General features: G+C 44.0%; 2 protein-coding genes, 1 long non-coding RNA gene and 1 pseudogene across 3 annotated transcripts in view; 2 read left to right on the top strand and 2 right to left on the bottom strand.

The window, feature by feature from the left end:
• LOC122692415 (zinc finger protein 345-like) overlaps positions 1-26,172 on the top strand; it is a 564,572-nt gene that overhangs the window by 39,612 nt on the left and 498,788 nt on the right. The window lies entirely within an intron of this gene.
• LOC122692452 lies at positions 966-1,504 on the top strand. The gene is made up of 2 exons (XR_006340662.1): positions 966-1,110; positions 1,361-1,504. It is a non-coding gene; the product is annotated as an uncharacterized LOC122692452 (long non-coding RNA).
• LOC122692444 (thymosin beta-4-like) overlaps positions 1,249-26,172 on the bottom strand; it is a 567,005-nt gene continuing 542,081 nt past the window's right edge. Inside the window, exon 2 of the mRNA XM_043900008.1 lies at positions 1,249-1,844. Coding sequence (XP_043755943.1) covers positions 1,659-1,844 — 186 coding nt within the window. The 3' untranslated portion in view covers positions 1,249-1,658. The remainder of the gene's footprint in view (positions 1,845-26,172) is intronic.
• Positions 21,437-22,355, bottom strand: LOC122692429 (annotated as a pseudogene).

Genomic DNA, 26,172 nt, shown 5'->3' with positions numbered 1-26,172 from the left:
TTTTCATGTGTTTTATGGCCATCTGGATGCCTTCCTTGGAGAAATATCCATTTAGATCTTTGTCGGTTTTTCTATTGGACTGATAGGGTTTTTTTATGCAGCTTTATTATGAGCTGCGTGAGCAGTTTGCATGTTGGAAGATGAATTCATTATTTTAAACATCTGTTGCAAACATTTATTTTCCCATTCTGAGGGTTGTCTTTTTCTTTCTTTTAGGATTGCCCTTGCAGTGCAAAAGCTTTTTAGGTGATGAAGTGCCTTTTTAAAGTTTTGTTTTAGTTTTAATTATTCTTGTTATGCCCGATGTCTGAATCCCCGAGCGGGAAGAGAGAAGGCTTCCAAGACAATGCAACTCTCAAAAAAGGGAAGTTTATTGCTGGCTTGAGTCAGGGCTTACTGCTGCAACCAACGCAGTGGTGCAGGGTCAGAAAGCGCTGAGCCCAAGCTGTTACCCAATTTATAAGGCGTGCATAAGCCGTTGGTAGCTGGCTTAAGTGGATTGGTTACATGTTTGCAAAGTAATCTTATTGGCTCAAACCTTCGCGGGCTTTTTTCAAACTTGGGCATTCTCAGGCTTTTCAGCTTTCCCCTGATAGGTTCCCTTTTTCTTGCTAGGCACATGTTGATTGGCTGGCTCCAGGTGGCCTGATAATCATGTTACCTGGAAAACCAGGCCTACTGCTAATCTAGGCTGCCTGTCATGGCGCAGCCTCACAGTTACCGCTGATAAATCTACATGGGCAGTAAATAGATAAACTCTCTAGTTTACCCCTGTGTTCCTCTTCTAGGAATGTGCACTCCATACCTCTAGATAAGTGGTTAATAACATGTGTCCATCGTGACAGTTTAACAGAAATTATTTCATGGTCCAGAAAGTTCTCTAGACTTAGGTATTCATAGTCCCTCCTTTGAAATCCATGGTAATCATGGACCTTTTCAATCTCTTCTATATTTCTTACTAGATTCCCAGGTGACTGAGTGGTAAGGAATCTGCCTGCCGATGCAGGACATCCACGTGATGTGGGTTCGATCCTTGGGTCAGGAAGATCCCCTGGAAGAAGAGATGGCAACCCACTCCAGTATCCTTTCCTGGGAAATCTATGGACAGAGGTGAGCCTGGCAGGCTACAGCCCCTGGGATCACAAATACTCAGACACAACTGAGCACACATAAGTACATTTACCTACACCAAAAAGTCATATTGTAAAAATCCTACTTTTTCTAGCATTTTCTTTTTTTTTTTTTTTCCAGGTTTTAAAACTTTTTATTTGCATATTAAAAGAATTGTGCATTCCAATAATTAAAATCATTTGAACAACAACAACAAAAAATGGCACTCTGATTAAACTTTATTTTACAGCCCGCAGAACACCTTGGACCAGCTTTTTACTCTAGAATTCACTGTCGTCCCGCCCAGCTTCCTCCTTCACCAACATGCAAGTTCTTTTCCTTCCCTGCCAGCCACATAGACAGATGGGAGAGGCAGGCGCGGCCTACGTTGTCAGTAGTTCTCCATTCTTTGATGTGAAAAGGGGTAGCACAGTCATTTAAACTCGATCCAACCTCTTTGCATTTTACAAAGTTAAACAGATAAAAGAAGTAAAATAAGAAGGCAATGCTTGTGGAATGTACAGTGCACACTGGCGGCGCACGCTTCATTACCACTCGCCTGCTTGCTTCTCCTGTTCAATCGTTTCTTTCCAAGGCAGTGGGTTTTTCTCTTGCGTTTCCATTTTCTTCAATTTCGACTTATCGAACTTCTCAATCTCCGCCATATCGGGCTTGTTAGACATTGTTGCAGAGGGCAGGGAGCGAGCTGCGAGCGAGTGAAGTCTGGTCTGCGCTGTGGCCGCTGCCGAGTCTAGCATTTTCAAATGGGCTTCTTTCACTTAGTAATGAAAGAGGAAACAGACAGAGCTGAACTCCGTCTTAGGCCAGGCTGTGAGCATTAGGCTACACGCATGGTCACCCTCCCAGTGGACTCTGAACTTTGCGACCGGGTGTCTATAGAAATGGCATACCAATGGAAAATCAGATCCCACCCGCCCCCCACCCCCCCATAAAAGAGCCTCAATACTTCTACTTGGACTCTATTGCCTAAAAGAATATGTTAATCATCTCTGTAACAGAACAAAGTGATAAATTCCATTCTGTTTACTGGGATATGACCACAGGCCTGTTGATAAATATCCACTGTTTATTTAGTCCTGTATGCCTTGAAAGCTTAACATGCAAAAGCTTAAGAACTACCTCTGTGCCTATATTCCTGCTGAGTAAATAAGTTCATCAATACCATTTTTTAAATTCCATACATATCTGTTAAGGCAATACTTGCACAAATATAGAGATCAGACGTGGTCACAGCAGGAGAAGAAGAGGGGGACCAATTGAAAGGGTACCATTGACATATGTACACCACCATGGGTAAAACGTTGGAGAAGACTCTTGAGAGTCCCTTGGACTGCAAGCAGATCCAAAGAGATAAAGGAAATCAGTCCTGATATTCATTGGAAGGACTGATGTTGAAGCTGAAATTTCAATACTTTGACCATCTGATGTGAAGAACTGACTCATTTGAAGAGACCCTGACGCTGGGACAGATTGAAAGGGGGAGGGGATGGGGACGACAGAGGATGAGGTGGTTGGATGGCATCATTGACTCAGTGGACATGAGTTTGAGCAAGCTCCAGGAGTTGGTGATGGACAGGGAGACCTGGCGTGCAGCACTCCATGGGGTCTCAAAGAGTCAGACACGACTGAGCAAGTGAACTGAATTGACGGTGAAAATAGGTAGCTGGTGGGAAGCTGCTGTTTACCACAGGGAGCTCAGCTTGGTGCTCTGTGCTGAGCAGAGGGGCGAAACGGAGACCACGGGAGGGAGGGCCAAGAGGGAGAAGATTTATGTATACTTACGGCTGATTGACAATGTCATACAGCACAAACTAGCACAACATTGTAAAGCAATTATATTCCAATAAGTAAATATATATCTATATGTCTCAAAAGGAAAAAATGCTAAACATACTGGTCACCCGGTGGTGGAGAATCCATCTCACACTGCAGGGGACAAGGGCTTCATCCCTGGTGCAGGAATACTCCACATGCTGTCAGGAGACTAAGCCTGTGCCCCAGAGCTGCTGAGGCTGGGTGGGGCAGCTTGCTCTTTTCGATGGGCAGGAGGCAAAAGAAAGATGCTCACCAGTGATAAACAATAAGAAATACAGAGCAAAGCTACAGGGATGTATCACTGCATGCCAGTCAGAAGAACAATGAGCAAAAAGCCCACTAATAATATAATAAACGCTGAAGGGGCTTGGAGATCAGGGAACCTCCTACATGGCTGGAGGGAATGTAAGCTGGTGCAGTCACGTGGCTGGACTGTGTGGAAGTTCCTTAAAAAACATAACCTCCTGACATTTAAGGAAATGAATTCTATGAAAAGTAGACAAAACAGATTAATCAACAAATTGACAAGTTTTATAGTTTTTAGTAAATCATCTGCAATTCTGAAATGACCAGTTTTGATCTAGCATTTCTAAATTCTCTAAGTTAAATATGTAAGAATACACATACACTCACATATTCCTTCTTGGTTTTCTCATTGCTAACATGTATACCTTCAGATATTTATATCTTGTATTCAATGTGTGTTATATAAATCATATTATGTATATATCTTCAGATATTTATATATTGCATTCAAAGTATGCCAAAGCCATGAGAAAACAGTTCCTTTAGCCTTACAAGACACATGTGCTAAGAATGATACAGGGTAAGATTTTATAAATCTTGGTTCACAATTTTCCCGTTATAGCTTTTGATTATTCTTTTTGTGACTTTGTTAAACTTACATTTGCTTAAATGTGCCCCTGAAAAGTTTTAGCTAACAGAAGAACAAAGGACAATTGCAGCAGATGAGTTTATGACTTTAGGTCCTCAGAGAATTCACAGCAAGCCTTGAGGGCCCCTGAGGAAGGTCAAGGCTAGAACCAGGCCGAGAAAATTCCAGTACTTGGGGTTCAGACCTGACCCTGGGTGAAGTGCTGTGTGTGGCACAGGCTGAGTGTAGAGGGGTCCATTCAAAGAAAGACGAGCAGGATTCTCATGAGGTCTGAGTGTATCACTGAAGGGGGGCCTGTGCAGTAGACCCTGGGGTTCAGCATGACTGCTGGTCCCAAGGAAGGTGGTCATTAGTGCAGGTGCTCACAGGACTGGCTGCTGTGAGTTCAAGGACCTGCAGGCTGCCTGCTCCCCAGACAGACGCTGAGGCAGCAACAGCATGGAGCAGTTCAGGGGAGCTCTCAACAGTACTCTGTATGATCCTTCTTATTAAAACCACCATGATGTCCAAGTAGATAAAAATCAAAGAGGAGATATAACGTAGATATGGTGGGAAATATATGAAGTTATGAGAGGTTTAATGGCAGGAAGGAACTAATTTCTACAGATGTCATCCCCCTGTGCTTCAAATAGTTTATCATTACGTTACCTTTCCTGCAACCTTAAATAGGTGGGAGAGGTTAATGCTGGTGGTGCGTTAACCCTTCATTCATTCCACATCAATTGTAACACTGAAAAACCATTCACTTTTATTCATTAAGATACATTAATTTTACACAGATGGAATAAAACCTTTTCCAATTGTTGTTTGATCCTTGATTAAAATACACATTACAAGCTTCTAAAAACTTTCCTGTTTCTCTGATGAAATGATCTGAGAATGTGATTTATATGGTTTATAAAATGGAGGCTAATTTACTAAACATGGATGGGCATTCATTATATTAATATGACTTTTCCAGAAAGAGTTTTCTATACTTACATCAGATAGAAGAGAAGGTGTCCTTACTTCAAGCCTGCCAGATAATATGCATGATTTCTCTATGTTGCTGTTATAAAAATACCTTAGATTTTCATGAACAATCCTTCTTTTTTGCTTAAAAAGCAAGTGACATAATTATTGAAAACTTAGAGCAAACTTCTGTCTTACTTTGAATTATTCCCTGAACACTTACATCATGGTGACCACAGAGGTGTTTGACATCAGTGAGAAATACCTCCATTCAGAGGTTTAGTGTGTATATAACATGACTGTGTTCTTCATCTTATAAATTGGAGAATAAATGTAAGTGATTCCCACTTCATATAGAAGGGCTTCTCTTACCATTGGGCAACAACCATCAAAAACATAAGTTCATATATACAGTAGAAACAAATCACTGCTGCTCTGGAGCCATTCCCCTCGGAGAGTGTTCTGTGCGTCAGCTCCATGCCTTGTGCAAGCTCCTATAGACCCTGGTTGGCACTGCCCTTGGCCCCACCTCAACCATGGGCATGCTGGCACATGGCCCTGGTGTCTCTCAGATGTTGTTTTCACCAGGTCACCAGCATAGATCCAAGTCAGGGCCCAGGATTGCATTCATGGAGCTGGACCTGCTGTGGTGCCATGCGGGCAGCTCAGACTCTGGCTTGGTCCAGCTCCCTCAAGTACAAGCTCACAGAGTCTACAGTTGCTCAAGCTACACCTTTCAGGACTGTTGGAGTCCTTATTGTCTAATCAGGCTTTCTGTAGGTGCTGAGTTGACAAAGCCACTCGTGGGGGTATAAAATCGTGGCCTGTGCAGCTGTGAGATTTCACTTTTTCTTCCTTAGATGCACGACCCTGGGGCTCAGTTGTGCTTTCTGCCCCTCTGTGCGCTTGGGCCCCCCACAGGCGCCTGTTCCTAGGGCTACCCTGGAGCACAGGAGTCCAGCCTGGTGGGGAGGGTCATGGGGGAGGAGGTGGCAGCTGGGGTCGTGAGATCACCCCACCCGGTGGGAGTGCCTGCTAGTGCCTGGCCAGGAGGGGCTGGCATAGGAGGAGAGGGGCTGCAGTGGTGGTTCTTCCCTGCGGGCCTCACTCGACGACGCTGCTCTGCGCTTTGGTGGTTCAGGCTTCCTCCCCAAGCATCCTGTTTGCAGAGCTCCTTCCTCCCTCCCGTCCCTTCAGGTGTCTCCTCACAGCCAACAGCAGTCCTCTGCCTGGGTCTGCTCTCCAAACCCCACATTTGAGGACCCAGCCCTTGTGTGCAATGGTGGACACCCTCTCAGGCTTGGGGGAGCAGGGCTGGGGTCAGTACCACCTGCGGAGGTCTCACTCTGTCCTGCCTGCCTCTGACTGGTGCTGCCTTCTCTTCCCATCAGAGAATGAGGCTCCCTTCCATCCCGGTGAGCTCCCCTCTAGGGCTGCAGGTCCCGCCCCACTTCCTCTCCTCTTCCCTTTCCTTCATTTTCTTTGGTCCCACCTGACTAACAGAATCTTCCTTGTCCTTTTAGGTGTCCATGGTCCTCTGCTGGTGTTCAGTAGGAACTCTGTGAGAATTATTCCATTTGTAGACGTATTCTTGATGCATTCGTGTAGAAAGATGAATTTCATGTCTTCCGAATCCTCTGTCATCTTGACTTCTTCCTTCTCTGTTTCATTCTTAATCTAGCTAAGGGTGTATCAGTTTTTTGTAAATTGAAAACCATATTCACTGAGAATAGTAAGTAGAAGAACTTGTTATTTGCCCTTTCAGCTGCATCTTCTCTGCACACCCAGTGTGTGATGCCAAGAAATCCAGGCTTCAAAGATTTACGTCCAATAGAAAATCAAAAATTATATGAAATATTTCACCTTGTAAATTTACCTTTAATGAAAGACTGGGAACATACGAGGGGATGTGAAGGGCAGAGAGGATGTTATGATGGACATAACCAAACTGGAACAGTTTCTCATAATGTAAACATTACTGCCAAGAGAAATCAAGGATGTGAATCAAATGTAGGAAAGTTCTTAATCAGTAATCAAATCTAAATAAGTATTAGAGAATGTGCACTAGAAAGCATTTCATCAGTTGCTCTTCTCTGCTTTCACTCTAAAGGAGAATCACCGTATATGAACTTATGTTTCTGATGGTTGATGCCTCAAAGATAAGAGAAGCCCTTGTGTATTAGGAGGGCATGATTTATATTTATTCTTCATTAGAAGATTTAGGACACAGTAATGCAAAATGTACAGTGAACATCTAAATGGAGGCGTTCTGTCATTGAAGTCAAACATCCCTGGAGGTCACCATGACGTCAGTGATCAGGGAATGATTCTCTGTGTTAAAGTAACACAGGTTTTTTCCAAGTTTTCACTAGTTATGTCACTTGTTTTTTGAAGATGAAACAATGACAGTTCACTGAAATCTTGGTATATCTTTATAGTATCACTGAAATCTTGATGTATCTCAATAATATCAACAGAAATATATCAACAATAACAGTTCACTGAAATCTCAATTTATCTTTGTAATATCTTTATAATATCAACAGAATATTAGTTGACATGGCTGAAATAATGACATCTTCTCTGATACCCTAGAAAAGTACTGGACACCCTTCCTGGAAAAGTCATGTGATTAATGTAGGTTCCTGTTTATGAAACAATTAGCCTCCATTCTGTACACCATAGAAATACTTTTCTCAGATCATTATATCAAAGGAATGAATATCTTTCTCTATGCTTATAATTGATTATCTTGATCAAGGATCCCACAGTGAACTGTAAAATGTTTTATGTCGATTGTATGTGCTATTAATATATGTTAATTAATAAACTGAGTGGTTTTTAGTGTTACAGTTGATGTGGAATGAAGTGTTAACCCACCACCAACTTTAACCTCTCCCACCTTGTTTAAGGTTGCAGGGAAGAAATGGAGCATAACCTATTTGCTAGCACAGACGGATGGCATCTATAGAAATTAGTTTCCTTTCTGGCCTTAATCCTCACATAATGTCACATATTTTCCATAATTTCTACAGTGTACCTTCCCCACCCCCCTCTGTAACTGCTGGGATGTTGTGATGGTTCTAATAAGGATCATACAGAGTACTGTTGAGAGCTCCCCTGAACTGCTCCATGCTGTTGCTGCCTCAGCGTCTGTCTGGGGAGCAGGCAGCCTGCAGGTCCTTGAACTCATACCAGCCAGTCCTGTGAGCACCTGCACTAGACGACCCCCTTCCTTGAGATCAGCAGTCTTGCTGAACCCCAGGGCTTACTTCACAGGCCTCCCTTCAATGAGCTCACCAGAATCCTGCTCCTCTGGTTTGAATGGACCCATCCACACTCAGCCTGGGGAGCCCAGAGCACTTCACCCAGGGTCACTTAGAAAGGCCTGAATCCCCAGTACTGCAGCTTTCTCTGCCTGGTTCTCGCCTTGACCTCCCTCAGGGGGCCCTCAAGGCTTGTAGTTAATTCACTCAAGACCTTGAGTAATAAACTCATCTCTATCAATTTCCATTGTGCTTTTATGTTGAACTGAGACTCTCCATTCTTGCTGGAGGTTCCTTTTAACAAATGTAAATTTAAGAAAGTCACAAAAATATAATTAAAGCCATATTTATCAAAATCTGGAATCATTTATACAATTTTATGCTATATATTTCTTTGCACATGTTCTGTGTCTCAACTTATGGAACACAGTATTTCATGGCTTTGACCTACACTGAATGCAAAATGTAAATATATGAAGGTGTATTTTAAGAGTGTGAAACCTAAGAAGAAAAGCAGTGTGGGTATATGTGTTTATACACATGTCTTTTGCAGCGTTCAGAAATGTTAAATCAAAACTGGTCATTTCATAACTTTTGATGAGTTACTAACTAAAAGCCTTAGAATCATAAAGTAAATCTAATTTGTTTACTTTTCGTTGAATTCATTTCTCTCATATTTCATGAATCCTTGTTTTGAGATTCTTTCCATCCAGATCCTGTTTTGCTTGCTGGCCTGTTAATTATGAAAAATTTATTTTGTGGGGTTTTTTTTTTTTTTTTTAGTTCAAAATTTATGAACTAAATTATGAACTTTACTTATCTGCTCAAGGATTTTAAGAATAGCTTTTATTAAATTTCATGGGGGTCAGAAATTAGTTTCAAGATGAGATTAATTTCCCTATGAGCATATTAATTTGATTTTGTTTAATACGTTCCATTCCTTCCTTCTTAATTTGAGAGGAGCACTAAGAGAATCTTTTTTTTTCTGATTGTTTCTTTCATTTCTTATAATTGACTTCATCAGGGTTAAACAGTTTATTGTGACAATTGATCAGGAGAAAATCTGGAAACTTCATAAGTGATCGTGTTGCTTAGGCAATTATAAGAAGTGAACAAACACAGTGAAGCTGATGGGTACATTACAGAGTATCTGTAATTAAAAGAAAAATACTTCAGGGGCTTCCCTGGAGACTCAGGGGTAAAGAATCTGCCTACTAAGACAAAGAGTTGGACATGACTAAGGAACTGAACAACAAAAACAAGGCAGAAGACACAGGTTCGATCCCTGATCTGGGAAGATCCCTCACCAGTTCAGTTCAGTCGCTCACTTGTGTCTGACTGTTTGTGACCCCATGAACCTCAGCACGCCAGGCCTCCCTGTCCATCACCAACTCCTGGAATCCACCCAAACCCATGTCCATCGAGTTGGTGATGCCATCCAACCATCTCATCCTCTGTCGTCCCCTTCTCCTCCTGCCTTCAATCTTTCCCAGCATCAGGGTCTTTTCAAATCAGCCAGCTCTCCACATCAGGTGGCCAAAGTATTGGAGTTTCATCTTCAGCATCAGTCCTTCCAATGAATACCCAGGACTATCTCCTTTAGGATGGACTGGTTGGACCTCCTTGCAGTCCAAGGGACTCTCAAGAGTCTTCTCCAACACCACAGTTCAAAAGCATCAATTCTTTGGCGCTCAGCTTTCTTTATAGTCCAAATCTCACATCCATACATGACCACCGGAAAAGCCATAGCCTTGACTAGATGGACCTTTGCTGACAAAGTAATGTCTCTGCTTTTTAATATGCTATCTAGGTTGGTCATAACTTGCCTTCTAAGGAGTAAGCATCTTTTAATTTCATGGCTGCAGTCACCATCTGCAGTGATTTTGGAGCCCAGAAAAATAAAGTCAACCACTGTTTTCACTGTTTCCCCATCTGTTTGCCATGAAGTGATGGGACCAGATGCCATGATCTTAGTTTTCTGAATGTTGAGCTTTAAGCAAACTTTTTCACTCTCCTCTTTCACTTTCATCAAGAGGCTCTTTAGTTTTCTTCATTTTCTGCCATAATGGTGGTGTCATCTGCATGTCTGAGGTTATTGATATTTCTCCCAGCAATCTTGATTCCAGCTTGTGCTTCATCCCGCCCAGCATTTCTCATGATGTACTCTGCATATAAGTTAAATAAGCAGGGTGACAATGTACAGCCTTGACGTACTCCTTTTCCTATTTGGAACCAAGAACCCGTGGCCAGAGCCCACGTGCTGCAACTCCTGAGCCCACACACCTGGGACCCCTGCTCCCCAACAAGAGATGCCACCGCAATGAGAAGCCCACAACCGCAGCTAGAGAGTAGCCCTACCTCACTGCAGCTCGAGAAAAGACCACACAGCAATGCAGACCTGGCACAGCAAAAGATAAATAAATACAATGAGTTTTAAAAAAGAAAAAGAATTCAATAGATCGAGGCTGTAATCTGAAGTAAGAGATAGAAAATACACAGGATGAAGAATTCCTCGTGTGGAGAGAGGGTACCTGCTGTCTTGTTGCACAACTGAGACCCTAAATTTAGGAGAAAAATCTACGTGTTTTATTGCTGAGTTATCTCCAGTTTTTGTATTTTCCTTGTAGGTATTTTTGCTACACCAGTCACAGTCTCGATCCTTCCTTGTCTGTGTTATGACTACAGAGCTCTTGGTGTTCTCACGTACGTGTGTCATCCATGCAGGACTCGATCGAAATTTATGAGTGCTTTTGAATTTTTCTCATGCATTGAGAAATTAATGTTAACTGAAGAAATTGATGCCACTTAGGAGATTTGAATGAAAATTTCTGATCACTTAAGTGAGATAAAAGGGGAAAAACATAAAGTTGTAGAGGTTTCATTCAGGCAGTTATAACTGACCAAGATATGCAAGAACACGCTTTTTCTAAAATTTTTATTTATTTATTTATTTTTGGCTGTGCTGGGTCTTCTTTGCTGCCCAGGCTTTTCTGTGGTTGCTGCACGCAGGGGCTCCTCTCTAGTTGCGAAGAGGGGAGCTACTCTTCCTTGAAGTGTGTGGGCTTCTCATTGCAGTGGCTTCTCTTGTTGCGGAGCACAGGCTCTAGGGCACACAGGCTTCAGTAGTTGCAGCTCCTGGGCTCAGTAGTTGTGGCTCCCGGGCCCTAGAGCACAGAATCAATAGTTACGGTGCAGGGGTTTAGTTGCTCCAAGGTATGTGGGATCTTCTTGGATCAGGGATTGAACCTGTGTCTCCTGCATTGGCACAAGGATTTTTTTACCCACTGAACCACCAAGGAAGCCCCAGATGCTGTGTGTGATGCTGCTTTTCCTTAGTGAGGAACACACAACCCATTGAGAGCTCACATGAGAGCTCTCTGGAAATGCATGGCGGAAACTGCAAGGAAGCTCTCTTTGATCCCTCCAAAGTCTTAGGCTGCTGGTGGAGGGGGGGTGTGTTCTGATGAACAGATGACAGAGATGAGAATGTGGCAAATACAGTAGGTTTCTGAGAATCTGGGAAATCAAATTCTGTCCTCCTGAGTTAGGAGAGTTTCTGGGTAGCACAGAGGACTAACACCACTAGACAGAGGTTATTATACTTTCCCAGACTTAGATCTGGGAAAAAGGGAAACAGTGGCAGACTTTATTTTCTTGGGCTCCAAGATCACTGCATACGGTTACTGCAGCCATGAAATTAAAAGACGCTTGCTCCTTGGGAGAAAAGCTATGACAGTTCCTTTTAGTCGCTCAGTCGTGTCTGACCCTTTGTGACCCCATGGACTGCAGCATACCACGTTTCCATGTCCATCACCAACACCTGGAGCTTGCTCAAACTCATGTCCATCGAGTCAGTGATGACATCCAACCCTCTTATCCTCTGTTGTCCCCTTCTCTTCCCACCTTCAATCTTTCCCAGCATAAGGGTCTATTCCAACGAGTCAGTTCTTTAAATCAGGTGGCCAAAGTATTGGAGTTTCAGCTTCAGCATCAGTCCTTCCAATGAACATTCAGGACTGATTTCCTTTAGGACTGACTGGTTTGATCTCCTTGCAGTCCAAGGGACTCTCAAGAGTCTTCTCCAACACCACAGTTCAAAAGCAATAATTCTTTGGCACTCAGCTTTCCTTATGGTCCAACTCTCGCATCCATACATGACTACTGGAAAAACCACAGCTTTGACTAGACGGACCTTTGTTGGCAAAGTAATGTCTTTGCTTTTTAATATGCTGTCTAGATTGGTCATAGTTTTTCTTCCAAGGAGCAAGTGTCTTTTAATTTTATGACTGCAGTCAGCATTTGCAGTGATTTTGAAGTCCAAGAAAATAGTCTGTCACTGTTTCCATTGCTTCCCTATCTATTTGCCATGAAGTGATGGCACTGGATGCCATGATCTTAGTTTTTTCATTGTTGAGTTTTAAGCCAGCTTTTTCACTCTCCTCTTTCACTTTCATCAAGAGGCTCTTCAGTTCCTTTTCACTTTCTGCCATAAGAGTGGTATCATCTGCATATCTGAGGCTATTGTTATTTCTCCCAGTAATCATGATTCCAGCTTGTGCTTCATCCAGCCCTGCATTTTGCATGATGTATTCCGCATGTAAATTAAGTAGACAGGGTGACAATATACAGCCTTAAGGTCCTCCTTTCCCAATTTGGAACCAGTCCGTTTTTCCATGTCCAGTTCTAACTGTTGCCTCTTGACCTGCATATAGATTTCTCAGGAAGCAGGTAAAGTGGTCTGGTATTCCCATCTCGTTAAGAATTTTCCACAGTTTGTTGGGATCCACACAGTCAAAACAAACATAGCATATTAAAAAGTGGAGGCATCACTTTGTCAACAAAGGTCTATGTAGTCAAAACTATGGTTTTTCCAGTAGTCATATACGGATGTGAGTTGGACTATAAAGAAGGCTGAGTGCCGAAGAATTGATGCTTTCAAACTGTGGTGCTAGAGAAGACCCTTGAGAGTCCCTTGGACTGCAAAGAGATCAAATCAGTCAGTCCTAAAGGAAATCAACCCTGAATATTCATTGAAAGGACTGATGATGAAGCTGAAACTCCAATACTTTGGCTACTTGATGCAAAGAGTAGACTCACTGGAAACGACCCTGATGTTGGAAAAGATTGAAGGCAGGAGGAGAAGGGGATGACAGAGAATGAGATGGTTGGATGGCATCATGGACTCGATGGACAGGAGTTTGAGCAAGCTCCAGGCGTTGATGATAGACAGGGAAGCGTGGTATGCTGCAGTCCATGGGATCGCAAAGAGTTGGACACGACTGAGCAACTGAACAAGACAGCATCTGTTAAAACTTACTATTGGGGGTACTTTTAGAGGGAGAAATTTATAAATTTCCATCTTTCTGTGGATATTTTTCTATTTAGATTTTCTGTAATTACTTGGGAATGGGTTCATATTGGTAAAATATATTTTAGTGGAAAACATCCTTATCACCACCCAAAATTGAAAATTAATTGGCATTGAGGTGGACAAATATATGCAATAATTTTTAACATAAAAATTTCTGTCAAAAAAAAAAATTCTGTCATCATGGTCTTCCTTTTAATTATAGGGCTTAGAAATCCTCAGGCACTTTGGTTCTATTTCTCTGATCATACTTAAGTGATGCTGAAGCTCAGGGATCAGGAAAGAACTCACTGTTGGGTAGAAAAATTTCTCAGAGGAACAGAGAAGTCAGCACAATACAAGAGTTTCATTGCCAGGCTCTCAGCTGTCAACTCAGCATTTCCTGCTCATTCCATATGAGAACCTGTCTGCCTCCCCAGATCGCATAAAAGAAAAAGCCTCTCAGGGCACTGCAGTGGTCTCTTTGGGAATAACAAGTTGATTGTAGTTTTTTTAGGGGGAGGGTAATTAACAGTTTTTAGAAAGTTAATTACAAGTTTTACACAAGTATGCTTTTGTTCCATGAGCCTACCTTCTCATTGCAGCTAAAAGTGAAAAGATAATCGCAATTCTGAGGGAAGGGGAGGTCACAGAATCACAAATGCATATCTAGGGGTGTGACAGCCTTCATCTAACACAGGTGCTGATATTCAAACCAGCACACCTCCTCCCAGAGTGTACTGGCAACAGAAAGGAGTCAGATACCGATTTTCTATTTCAATCTGAGAGGAAGAGTCTACAGACAAGGAGTATCAGGGCTAAGTGGTTATTTCAGAAAAAAAGAAATTCTTTAGCATTCAAATCTAGTCCATTGCCAAAGCCACACAGAAGGAAAGAAGGATTCTGACTCTTGAGCTGGACTAGTAAAGAGAGGCCAGGACTAGAGATCCAACAGCCATCCATGACCGCTCTGAACTTATAATTTAATGTAATCCACAATGACTTTGATTCCTGGCATTGACTGCGAGTGACAATGCAGCTTAGACTTTTAATTTTCTTAAGAACCGTAGGGTTTTCCCTTTTATTTGTTTATTTTTGGTTGCACTGAGTCTTCATTGCTGCGTGGGCTTTCTCTAGTTGGGGTGAGCCGGGGCTACTCCTTGCTGTGGTGTCCAGGCTTCTCATTGCAGTGGCTTCTCTTGCTGCAGATCACAGATTCCAGGCGCTCAGCCTTCAGTATCTGCAGCATGTGGGTTCAGTAGTTTGGTGTGCCGCTCTAGAGAGCAGGCTCAAAAGTGCCGGCGCACAGGCTTAGCTGCTCGAGGACGTGTGGAACCTTCCTGGACCAAGGATGGACCCCGTGTCCCCGCACCGGCAGGTGGATTCTTATCCACTGTGGCACCAGGGGAGTCCTTAAGAACTGTAGTTTTGAGCTCAGTCTGAAGTTCCGCCTCGTTTACTGAAACCATAGATTAAATTCAGGGTTATTGCAGGTGTGCGTGCCTATGACACCTTCTGCTTCTAGTAATGAGTAAGATGAATCTACAAGTCACTGAGTCCTGTGCAGAAATGGTGAACCCAGATGACAGTTCCTGGTATAAAATTATTTGCTTTATCTCTGAGTATACGAAGTGCTTGATGGAGACAGTAATTGTTACCTCCTGAAAATGTCTTTGATCTGTTAAGTTGATGAGACTGTTTTCCCTATTGAAGAAAAGGAATCGGCACATAAGAAAAGTGTACATTTATAATAATGAGTTTCAGATAGCCCCAGTCAGGCTCAAATATACCATGATGCTTTCACTCATCTAAAAATATTCTACTATCAATTGTTGTTGTTGTTTAGTTGTAAGTCATGTCCAACTCTTTGTGACCCCATGGACTATAGCCCACCAGCTTCCTCTGTCATTGGGATTTCCCAGGCAAGAATACTGGAGTGGGTTGCCGTTTCTTTCTCCAGGGGATCTTCCTGACCTGGGGATTGAACCCATGTCTCCTGCGTTGGCAGGAAGTTTCTTTACCACTGAGCCACCAGGGAAGCCCAAAATATAATGACACATTACCAAGAGAGCTCAATATCTATTTAAACTATTGCGAGAACAGAGCTACCTGGATTTGTCAGATATCACAGTGATTAAATGTGCTAGATTTGTTACCAGCCAAGTCAGGTTTAAGTCCTTTCTTGCCTGTGGTGGTTTAGTTGCTAAGTCATTCCAGGTTTCCCTGCCCTGTTTCATCTCCCTGAATTTGCTCAAACTCATGTCCATTGAGTCAGTGATGCCATCCAACCATCTCATCCTCTGTCACCTCCTTTTCCTCCTGCCCTCAATCTTTCCCAACATCAGGCTCTTTTCCAGTTACTTAGCTCTTCACCTCAGGTGGCCAAAGTATTGGAGCTTCAGCCTCAGCATCCGTCCTTCCAATGACTATTCAGGGTTCAGTTCCTTTAAGATTGACTGATTTGATCTCCTTGCTGCCCAAGGGACTCTTATGAGTCTTCTACAGCACACAGTTTGAAAGCATCAATTCTTTGACCCTCAGCCTTCTTCAGGGTCCAACTTTCACATGCATACATGATTACTGGAAGAACCATAGCTTTGACTATAGGGACCTTTGTCAGCAAACTGATGTCTCCACTTTTTAGTATGCTGTCTAGACCTTCATAGCAGTGGTTCACTCATTTATAAGAGCTCTTTTTTTTTTTTCAGATTTTTTTCTGCTTTTATTTTATTCATTTTAAGTTAATTTTTTATTTGAGTATGTCGGGGCAGTCTCAGCGTGGGTTGGAAAAGAATTTCCAGACACAGAGTATTTCAGAAGGGGATGCATTTATTAAGAGCAGGGAGCAGAAGTAATGAAGGTGCTACAAATGCAGCTGGCTGGAGGGAGACTGTGCTTTTCGTGGGTTAGCAGCTGATTTTTACAGCCTCAAGACAAAGAAAATTCCTGCTGGAAGGCTAGCACTAGGTTATTGGATAGGGCACTATAGTGGCTACCAGGATGGGCATTTTTGCCTAATTTGGTGTTAAGTCTGCTGGTGATGATGGAAGGGGGTGGGGGCAGAGCTTTTGGCAATGGTTACAAAGGGGTTTTTCCAGCAGTCACATACGGATGTGAGGGTTAGACTGTAAAGAAGGCTTGAGTGCCGAAGAATTGATGCTTTCGAACTCCGGGGCTAGAGAAGACTCTTGAGAGTCCCTTAACAGCAAGGAGATCAAACCAGTCAAGCCTAAAGGAAGTCAACCCTGAATATTCATTGGAAGGACTGATTCTGAAGCTGAAGCTCCAATATTTGGCCACCTGATGTGAACAGCCAATTCACTGGCCCTGATGCTGGAAAAGATTGAGGGTAGGAGGAGAAGGGGACAACAGAGAATGAGATGGTTGGATGGCATCACCAACTCACTGGATATGAGTTGAGCAAACTCTGGGAGATACCGAAGGACAGGGAAAGCTGGTGTGCTGCAGTCCATGGAGTCACAAAGAGTCAGACACAACTGAGCGACTGAACAACAATGACCAAGGGGCTCAGACAGTTCCAGAGATGACCTTGTTTCTGGGCTCCATGTCTGAGGCCTTGGGGCAAGACTCTACAGAGCATAGTTGATTTATAACGATGCATTCGTTTCTGCAGTACAGCAAAGTGAATCAGTATACGTATACATTTATCCACTCTCTTTTAGATTCTTTTCCCGTATAGATCATCCCAGAGTACTGAGTAGACTTTCTGTGCTGTGTGGGAGGTCTTGTCAGTTGTCTATTTTACATATAGCTGTGTGTATATGGGGCTTTCCTGGTGGCTCATATGGTAAGGAATGGGTCAGGAAGATCCCCTGGAGAAGGGCATGGCAACCCACTCCAGAATTCTTGCTTGGAGAATTCCATGGATAGAGGAGCCTGGCGGAGTGCAGTCCATGGGGTCACAAAGAGTCAGACATGACTGACAACTAACACTTTCACTACTTCAGCGTATATATGTCTATCCCAATTTTCCAATTTATCCCTCCCCAACTTCCCCCTCAGTAATTATGTTTGTTTTCTACATCTGTGATTCAATTTTTATTTCATATATAGGTTAATTTGTACATTTTTTTTTTAGATTCCACATATAAGTGATATCTTATGATATATATAAGAGCTCTTTAAAATTTGTATATTAAAATCTCGGAAATCTCTTAGTAAAATAAAAACAGGAAGGTAATATATCTCTGTGGAAATGAATAATAAGTGGACAACATTAAATTTCACTTGGTGTAACACATGTGGCCCATGCCTCATTTTTCTATGCAGGAAACTCTAGCTCAGAAGGCAAATATCCTTCACAGAGAACTGGAAGAATGGCCACCAGAGATTTTGCAATAGAATTGATCTTCTTATCCCAGAATGTATTTGGAATCCTGGGAAATTTCTCTCTTCTTTACCATTATCTCTTCCTTCACTTTGCTGGTGCAGGCTAAGATCCACAGATCTGATCGTTGAGTATCTGCTTATAGCCCACTCCTTGGTCATGCTCTCTACAGGAACCCCAAGGACAATGGAAGTGTTTGGGTGGAAATATTTTCTCAATGATTCTGAATGCAAAATTGTTTACTACATCCACAGAGAGGCCAGGGGAGTGTCCGTTGGTAGCACCTGCCTCTTGAGTGTCTGCCAGGCCATCACCATCAGTCCCAGGAACTCCACGTGGGAACAGCTTAAAATGAAAGCTCCCAAGTACACTGGATCTGCTATTTTCCTCTGCTGGGTTGTGCACATGCTGATAAATATTCTATTTACTAGGTATGTGAAAGATCATTGGAGTAACAGAAACATCACAAAGAAGAAAGATTTGGGATTGTGTTATGGTGTGATTCATAATAGAATCAAAGTTTTACTGAGTGTAGGATGGTTTTTACTTCCTGCTGTTTCATGTCTGATGCTCACAATCTGGTTCAGAGGCTCCATGGTTTTCATCTTGTACAGGTACAAGCAAAGGGTACAATATATTCATAGGGCCAGCATCTCTTCAAGATCCTCCCCCGAATCTAGAGCTACCTAGAGCATCCTGGTCCTGGTGAGCATCTTTGTGTCTTTGTACAGTGTCTCCTCCATGTTTCACATTTGTTTGGCTCTTTTTAACAATCCCAGCTGGTGGCTGGTGACTTCTGCTGCACCCATTACTGCATACTTCCCAACTGTAAGCCCCTACATTCTCATGAGTCATGGTTGCAGAGTACCCAGGCTCTCCTTTTCTTGGATAAAGATGAAATAATCACCTAATCTTATGTTGTTCAGTCACTAAGTTGTGTCCAACTCTTTGCGACCCCATGGACTGCACCACACCAGGCTCCCCTGTCCTTTACTATCCCCAGGAGTTTGCCCAAATTCATGTCCATTGAATTGGTGATGATATCTAACCATGTCATCCTCTGCCACCACCTTCTCCTCCTGCCCTCAATCTTTCCCAGCATCAGGGTCTTTTCCAATGAGTCAGCTCTTTATATCAGGTGGCCAAAGTATTGGAGCTTCAGCTTCAGCATCAGTCCTTCCAGTGAATATTCAGGGTTGATTTCCTCTAGGATTGACTGGTTTGATCTCCTTGCTGTCCAAGGGACTGTTAAGAGTCCTCTCTAAAAACCCACTGCAATGTTGTGACGTAATTAGCCTCCAACTAATAAAAATAAATGAAAAAAAAAAAAAAAAGGAAAAAAAAAAAGAGTCCTCTCTAGCACCACAGTTTGAAAGCACCAGTTCTTCAGCACTCAGCCTTCTTTATGGTCCAACTCTCACATCCATACATGACTACTGGAAAAACCAGAGCCTTGACTAGATGGACGTTTGTTGGCAAAGTAATGTCTCTGCTTTTTAATATGCTGTCTAGGTTGGTCATAGCTTTTCTTCCATGGAGCAAATGTCTTTTAATTTTGTGGCTGCAGTCACCATCCACAGTGGTTTTTGAGCCCAAGAAAGTAAAGTCTGTCTCTTGCTAGGGTTCAAAAGGGGGTCATAGTGTATAGTTTAACAATGGTCCATTTTGGTGACCTGACAAATGGGATGAAGTCACAGTGACCAAATTGCTCTCATGGGCATCCTGTTCTTTTCTTTTTTTTTTTAATTTTATTAATCTCCTTTATTTTTGTAATGAACACAATAACGAACTGTCATAGCTTGCTACATTACAGAGTCTAGTAAATGGAAGACAGGCAGACAGGCAGACCGAGATCTCTTCCTGTGTCAATCACAGAGCCGGTGCGTGCCAGTGAAGCAGGAACTGTGCGTCAAACCACCACTGAACCCCAAATCTGGTCACTCAAAAAAGCAGCACCGACAGATGCAGAACTCCCAGTGGGCCTCTCTGACAAGCCTCTTTCTGGCCAGGTATGCCTTCCAGAACCCAGGGCCCAAATCAGTTAAGGCTTGCTCAGATTTCTGAGTTTTCCAGAAGACATTCTAAATATTTACAGTTTTATGGTTTCAAGTAGTTATTCAGTCAGAAAAAGGTCCAAAGTTTATTTGATCATAAAGTTTCCCTGCAAGAGCCTTCCAGTTTTTTAGGTAAAATGAAGCACAGAGTTTATTTGATCATTAAAGTTCCCTGCAAAAGCTTTCCAGTTTTAGTTAAAATGAAGGACAACCACATCAGGAAAAGCTTTTTGAAAACCCTAAGAGACTGCAGCAAACAGCTAACACCGAGAATACAGTTTCTACATGAAAACTCATGGGGAGGGAGCCCCTGGTTGGGAAGGTGAACCAGAAGGGGAGAGGGGGGCTGATCCGATGGGGTGCCCAGGGGTCCGGAGGGCAGGGGCCAGAGGGCGTGCTCCCTGCCTGGAGGCGCAGCTGAAGAATGCCTAAGACACAACGTGGTGAGTCCTGGAGTCCTGTCACTCAGCATGGTCAGCGACTGTAAGCGAACATGAACTCTCTCCACGCATCCGTTCCAGTTCCCAGCTCTGCAAACGCAGCAGCAACAGAGAAGAGGAGGGGATCTTCTCTGGGTGTTCACTACATCTTCACAGCAGAGACTCAGCAGCCTTCCAAAAGGGGGAGGCTCCTTTGACACACCCGGCAACACCTAGCAAATGTTATTATTATTGATCTCCGTAGAGTTAGGAGCATCGAAAAAAAGAAATTCTGCTTCAAGTTGCAGGTGTGCAATCTTGAGAAGTACTTTAAAAGAAAAAAAAAAAAAGTGCCTGAAAAAATTCCAATTCTACCTCAAAGGAGGAAGGAAAGCCATCCCAGGCCAGCAGCTCCTGGTGAGGGACCCGATGGGAGGGCTGCCCTGGGCACCTTCATGCCCCCAGCCAAGGGCCACCAGGAAGTCCTCCTGTGGGGGATACAGCACCCTGCTCCTGAAGAATGCCCCTGGCGCACTGCCTCCAGTGAGGTCACCTGGTGGACCAGGCCGGAGCGGGTGCCAGAAGCCTTTGGTATCAGCCTCCACTGGGCCTTTCTCCAGGCCCAACTCCTCTGCCCACCCAGCACCTAGTTGTGAGAGGTTGTGGGTACACCATGGGTACCCAGAACTGTCTGACCTGGCGGGAGGAGGGACATGAAGACAGAAGATGCCTCTGGCTTGAGGGGGGAGGGGGATGTCACCTTTGACCTTAAACTCATGCAGTCGAGGTTGTGTAAGGGATACAGAAATGTTTCAGTTCATGGAAAGTGAAAGTGAAAAAAGTGTTAGTCGCTCAGTCGTGTCCCACTCTCTGTGACCCCATGGACCGTAGCCCGCCAGGCTCCTCTGTCCATGGGATTCTCCAGGCAAGAGTACTGGAGTGGGCTGCCATGCCCTTGGCCAGGGGATGTTCCCAACCCAGGCACCGAACCCAGGTCTCCCGCATTGCAGGCGGATTCTTTCCCATTTGAGCCACCAAGCCCCACTCCATGGAAGCAGACCCCAAATCAGAGGCCTTCAGATTCCTGATCTGGTTAGTGGGCAGCATCATACTTCAACTTGTGATTTCAGTTTGATTAGACTGTTATTAGGCAGCGTACACATTTGCTAAGGGGAAAAAATCCTAGAGCAAATGTTAAAAAAGATGAAGTACCAGAAAAATTTCAAAGACATCAATCAGTTCATTGACACGGTCCCAAGAGAAACTTCATCAAAAAGCTTCAAGTCAAAGATAATTCCACTGACGACAAACTTAAACCAAAAACGGAATCATGATTTTTCTGAATTTTGGATAATCTTCAAATTTCTCATGGTACCACTTGTGATGTTGCTGAGCCCTGATGAACAGGACACAGAAGGTGAACACAGCGAAAGCCCAGCCCTGAATGGACCAGCTGGCGAGGGCGTAGCCACACCACTCCACGACTTCTCTAAAGTAGTTGGCCGCAGATATGTATTCAAACAAGCCCCCTCTTGGTATTTTATAGCCAGTCTCCCCTGGTTTCCTGAGGTTCTTTAGGACATGATCTGAATGGATGTTAATTAGCATGCCTGTCAACCACAAGCCGGAACCTGTTAGAAACCGGGGGTCTCTGAGCCAGTCGTCCGCGTACACTGCGTACTGACTCAGATACCTGCTCTGCAGGTAGCCGTTATAGGTGCAGAAGATGAACGCCAACAGGAAGGCATACAGCGGCGTGGGCTTCCCTCCGTTGCGCATAGTGGACCAGGAACATGGCCAGGAGGATGCAGTTAGGCCAGCGGTTGAGGCGCTCGGCCGGCGCGCCCGCGCCCGCGCACGCGAGGAGCGGCAGGGCCAGCGAGGGCAGCTCCTGCACCGCCCAGGCGGCCCGCGCCGGCAGCCCGAAGGCGGAGCCGGGCGACGCGTAGCGCCCGTAGGGCGAGCCCCGCAGCTTCAGCAGCACATAGCGCACGACGCCCAGGGCGCATTCCAGGTAGGCGAGCGCGTCCAGCAGGAACCGCTCGGCCAGCTCCATGGTGGGGGACGGCAGGCGTGCTCCATGGCCCGGCGGCTGCGTCGGGCCACATATAGGGCGGCGGCGGCTGCGGGCGGGGTGCTGTGGGGGGCGGGAGGCGCGGTTGCCTGAGGCCGGCGCCCGCTGTCAGAGCCCTGGGGGGGCCCGTGCGGGCGGCCCCGGAGCCACGCGCCACCCCCATCCTGTTCTTTTCTTAAGGTGATATCCTGTTTTTTCCTGCTGATGTCCTGTTTTACCAGTTTATTAAGACTTGCCAGTTTCTCAAGACTACGTGATCCCCGGACCATGAGACCCCTTTGACTCCCTAGTAACAAGACCCCAGCTGCAGGCTAAAGATACCCTAAGGCCCCCTCCCTTCGGGACGCAATTCCCCATCGACAAGGTATAAGAAGGGATGGCTGTAAAGGGAGAACACTGGCTTCTCTCGAAAGGCAGCCCCTTCTCTCTTCCTGCAATAAAGCTTTCTCTGCCGGATTGCCCAGTTCACTCTCCTTCTCTCCGCGCTAGTCTGTCATCACCGTTTCCGCTTTCTCCCCATCAATTTGCTGTGAAGTGATGGGAGTGTGTGTCATGATCTTAGTTTTTTGAATGTTGAGTTTAAAGTAAGTAAAAAAAAAAAAAAGGAAAAATATCGTATATCAACACATGTATGTGGAGTCTAGAAAAAAGGTGTAGATGATCCTATTTTCAAAGTAGAAGCAGACACAAAGACATAGAGAAGAAATGTATGGACACCCAGGAGGGAAAGGGGGTGAGGGGGATGAATTGGGAGATGGGGATTGACACCTATACACTCTTGATGCTATGTATAAAATGGATAACTGATGAGAACGTGCTCTATAGCACGGAGTACTCAATGCTCTGTGCTGACCTGAGTCAGAACGAAGCCCAAAACGGAGCGGGTATATGTATGTGTATGACTGATTTATTTTTCTGTGCAGTAGAAACTAACACAACTTTATAAAGCAACTATGCTCTAGTAAAACTTAATTTAAAAAATTTCAGTGTTATCCAAGGATTAGCAGAGGTGGGGCTATGAATATTCTGTGTCTAGAGGATTTTCTGGACAGTGAAAACGATTTGTGGAAAACTTTTATTTTTTTAACAGTTAATTTTTTAATTCAAAGAGTTTGAATTCTAAAAGAACAGTCAATAAAATGGGTGCCAGGTGTCTCAAGAAATATTCAGTCCCTTGAGCTCCGTGTGCCATTAAACTTGGAAGTATTGACAGGTACACTGAGACGGGTCTTTGGTTTCCATATTATTAAGTATGGATACTATAAAATTCTTAGAGGAAAACATAGGCAGAACATTATTTGACATAAATCTCAGCAACATCTTTTTCAATCCATCTACTAAGATGGAAGTAGAAGCAAAAACAAACAAGTTAGACCAAACTTAACTCAAAAGTTTTTGCACAGCAAAGGAAACCACAAATAAAAAGCCCACAGAATGGGAGAAAATATTTGTGACTGACAAGGAATTAGTCTCCAAAATTTACAAATAGTTCATGTAACTGAATATCCAAAAAACAAACAATACAATCAAAAAATGGGCAGAAGACCTAAACAGACATTTCTCCAAAGAAGACATACAGATGGCCAAGAGGCACATGAAAAGATGCTCAACATCACTAATTATTGCATGCATGCATGCTAAGTCACTTCAGTCATGTCTGACTCTGTGTGACCCCATGGACTGCAGCCCACCAGACTCCCCTGTCCACGGGATTCTCCAGGCAAGAATACTGGAGTGGGTTGCCATTTCCTTCTCCATTGTCTGAAAGGTAACCAAAGGTAATTAAGCCCAGAAGCAAGCTGAGAAAAAAGAAAAAAACAAACCATTAAAAAACCAGAACTACTTCAATTACTCCTTTTTGAGCTAGTACTCCCATGCTGGTTCCAAGGGTGGGGAGAATTCCCTGACAGCCAAATGTACATCTTTGTTACAGATAAAGTTAGTTTTAACTCTTGGAGACTCTCACCCCCTTTTCACTAGATGATCACTAATTATTAGAGAAATGCAAATCGAAACTGCAGTGAGATATCACCTTACAACAGAATGCCCATCATCAAAAAAGTCTACAAATAATAGTGCTAAAGAGGGTCTGGAGAAAAGAGAACCCTCCTTGGTGGGAACATCACTGTTAGAAAGAATGTACACTGGTACAGTCAAAGCGGAGAACAGTATGGAGTTTCCTTTAAAAAAAAAAAGTAAACAAAAATAAATGGAAAACTTATCAAGTTTGATTATTAATAAATTCAAAGCTTATAAATAATGGATACATGTCATTATATGTTTCTCGAGTGTCACAAACTGTACAACCCTGAAAGTGAACTATAAAGTAAACTATGGACCCTAAATACTTATGATGTCACTATAGATTCATCAGTAGTAACAGAAGTACCCCTATGGTGGAGGAGGATAATAAAGAAGGAGGTAATATGTATATGGGAATAAGAAGCATATGAAAATTTCTGTACCTTTCTCTGAATTTTGCTGTGAAACTAAACCTTCTCTAAAAAAAATCTTTAAACTTTAAAAAATACACTGTTATTGGGGCATGCACACTTGATAGGATCTTTTTAAAAAGATTTAATGCTCTCAAATAATATTTAAAGAATGGATATGTTTCCCTTGTTTTATTTTTACCTCAATTAATGCACTTTATAGATGTGATAAAATATCAGGTAAAGAGTAGGGACAGAACAAACTATAGCCACATAATTCTTTTATTTTTTTAAATATTTGTTTGATTGATTGAGTCAGGTCCTAGTTGTGGGAGCATGGGCTTAGTTGCCCTGTGGCATGTGGGATCCTAGTTCCCTGACCAGGGATGAAACCCACGTCCTCTGCTTTGCAAGGCAGATTCTTAACCGTTCACCCACCAGGGAAATCCCCCAAACAATTCTTAAAATATAGAAACACACATACAATAGGGCAGCAACACCAAAAAAACTCTCATCTTCAAATTCAGTTACAATGTGCCTTATCACTTAATACTGATCACTACTTCCTTTGTGTATTATCAAATACACATTTAAGGCATCATGTCCAAAGGCTTTGGTCCCTTCCCATTTTAATCCATCCTCCATGACTGCCTTTGGTTCATTTTCAGAGAAAGCTGTGATGTAAATACCTTGGCGTCCCCGGGTCTCTGAAGATGGAGGCCCCCTCACCTACAGATAGGTGGTCACAATGCAAATCATTTTGGGAATGCCTGTGGCCCCAGGGGTCTTCCCAGGTGGCTCTGTGGTAAAGAATCCGCCTGCCATGCAGGAGACCCAGGAGACGCGGGATCGATCCCTGGGTCAGGAAGATCCCCTGAAGGGAATGACAACCCACGCCAGTATTCCTGCTGGGAAACCCCAAGGGCAGAGGAGCCTGGAGGGCTATAGCCCACGGGGTCACGGAAGAGCGGACACGGCTGAGCTCCTGAGCACGGAAGCACGTGGCCCCGAGGAGGGGAGGGGGAGACAGGACCCGGGACTCGGGGTAACTTTGGAAGATCTGGGAGAGCAAGCCTCACCCCGCCAAGGGCATCATGTGACTTTGTCCTCCACTCGCCTCCGCCTCCCCTTCCGCAAGCGCAGCTCGAGGCCACGGAGGGCCGCCCCCAGGAGGAGCCCCTCCCGGGCATCAGGCGGGCCGAGCCGGCGTTCTCAGAGGTTCCAGCCCCGCGCCCTCACCGGCTCAGGGCTCCCAGGGGTGCTGTGTGCGATGGCTCCGGCTCAGAGCCACGGAAGACGGGTGTTACAGGAGCCGCGTCAGCACCCACAGGGGCTCGTTCAACGTGCCGGCTCACGGCTTCCCCTCAAACCGGCCAACTCACAACTTAGACTGGGGAGGCTTTGTATCCACTTTAAGGCTGCAGAGAACATCTTCAGGGA

The sequence above is a fragment of the Cervus elaphus genome, chromosome 4, assembly GCF_910594005.1.
Source record: "Cervus elaphus chromosome 4, mCerEla1.1, whole genome shotgun sequence".
NCBI classification, from domain to species: domain Eukaryota; kingdom Metazoa; phylum Chordata; class Mammalia; order Artiodactyla; family Cervidae; genus Cervus; species Cervus elaphus.
The sequence above is the reverse complement of the archived record's forward strand: the minus strand, read 5'-3'. Positions and strand labels throughout refer to the sequence as shown.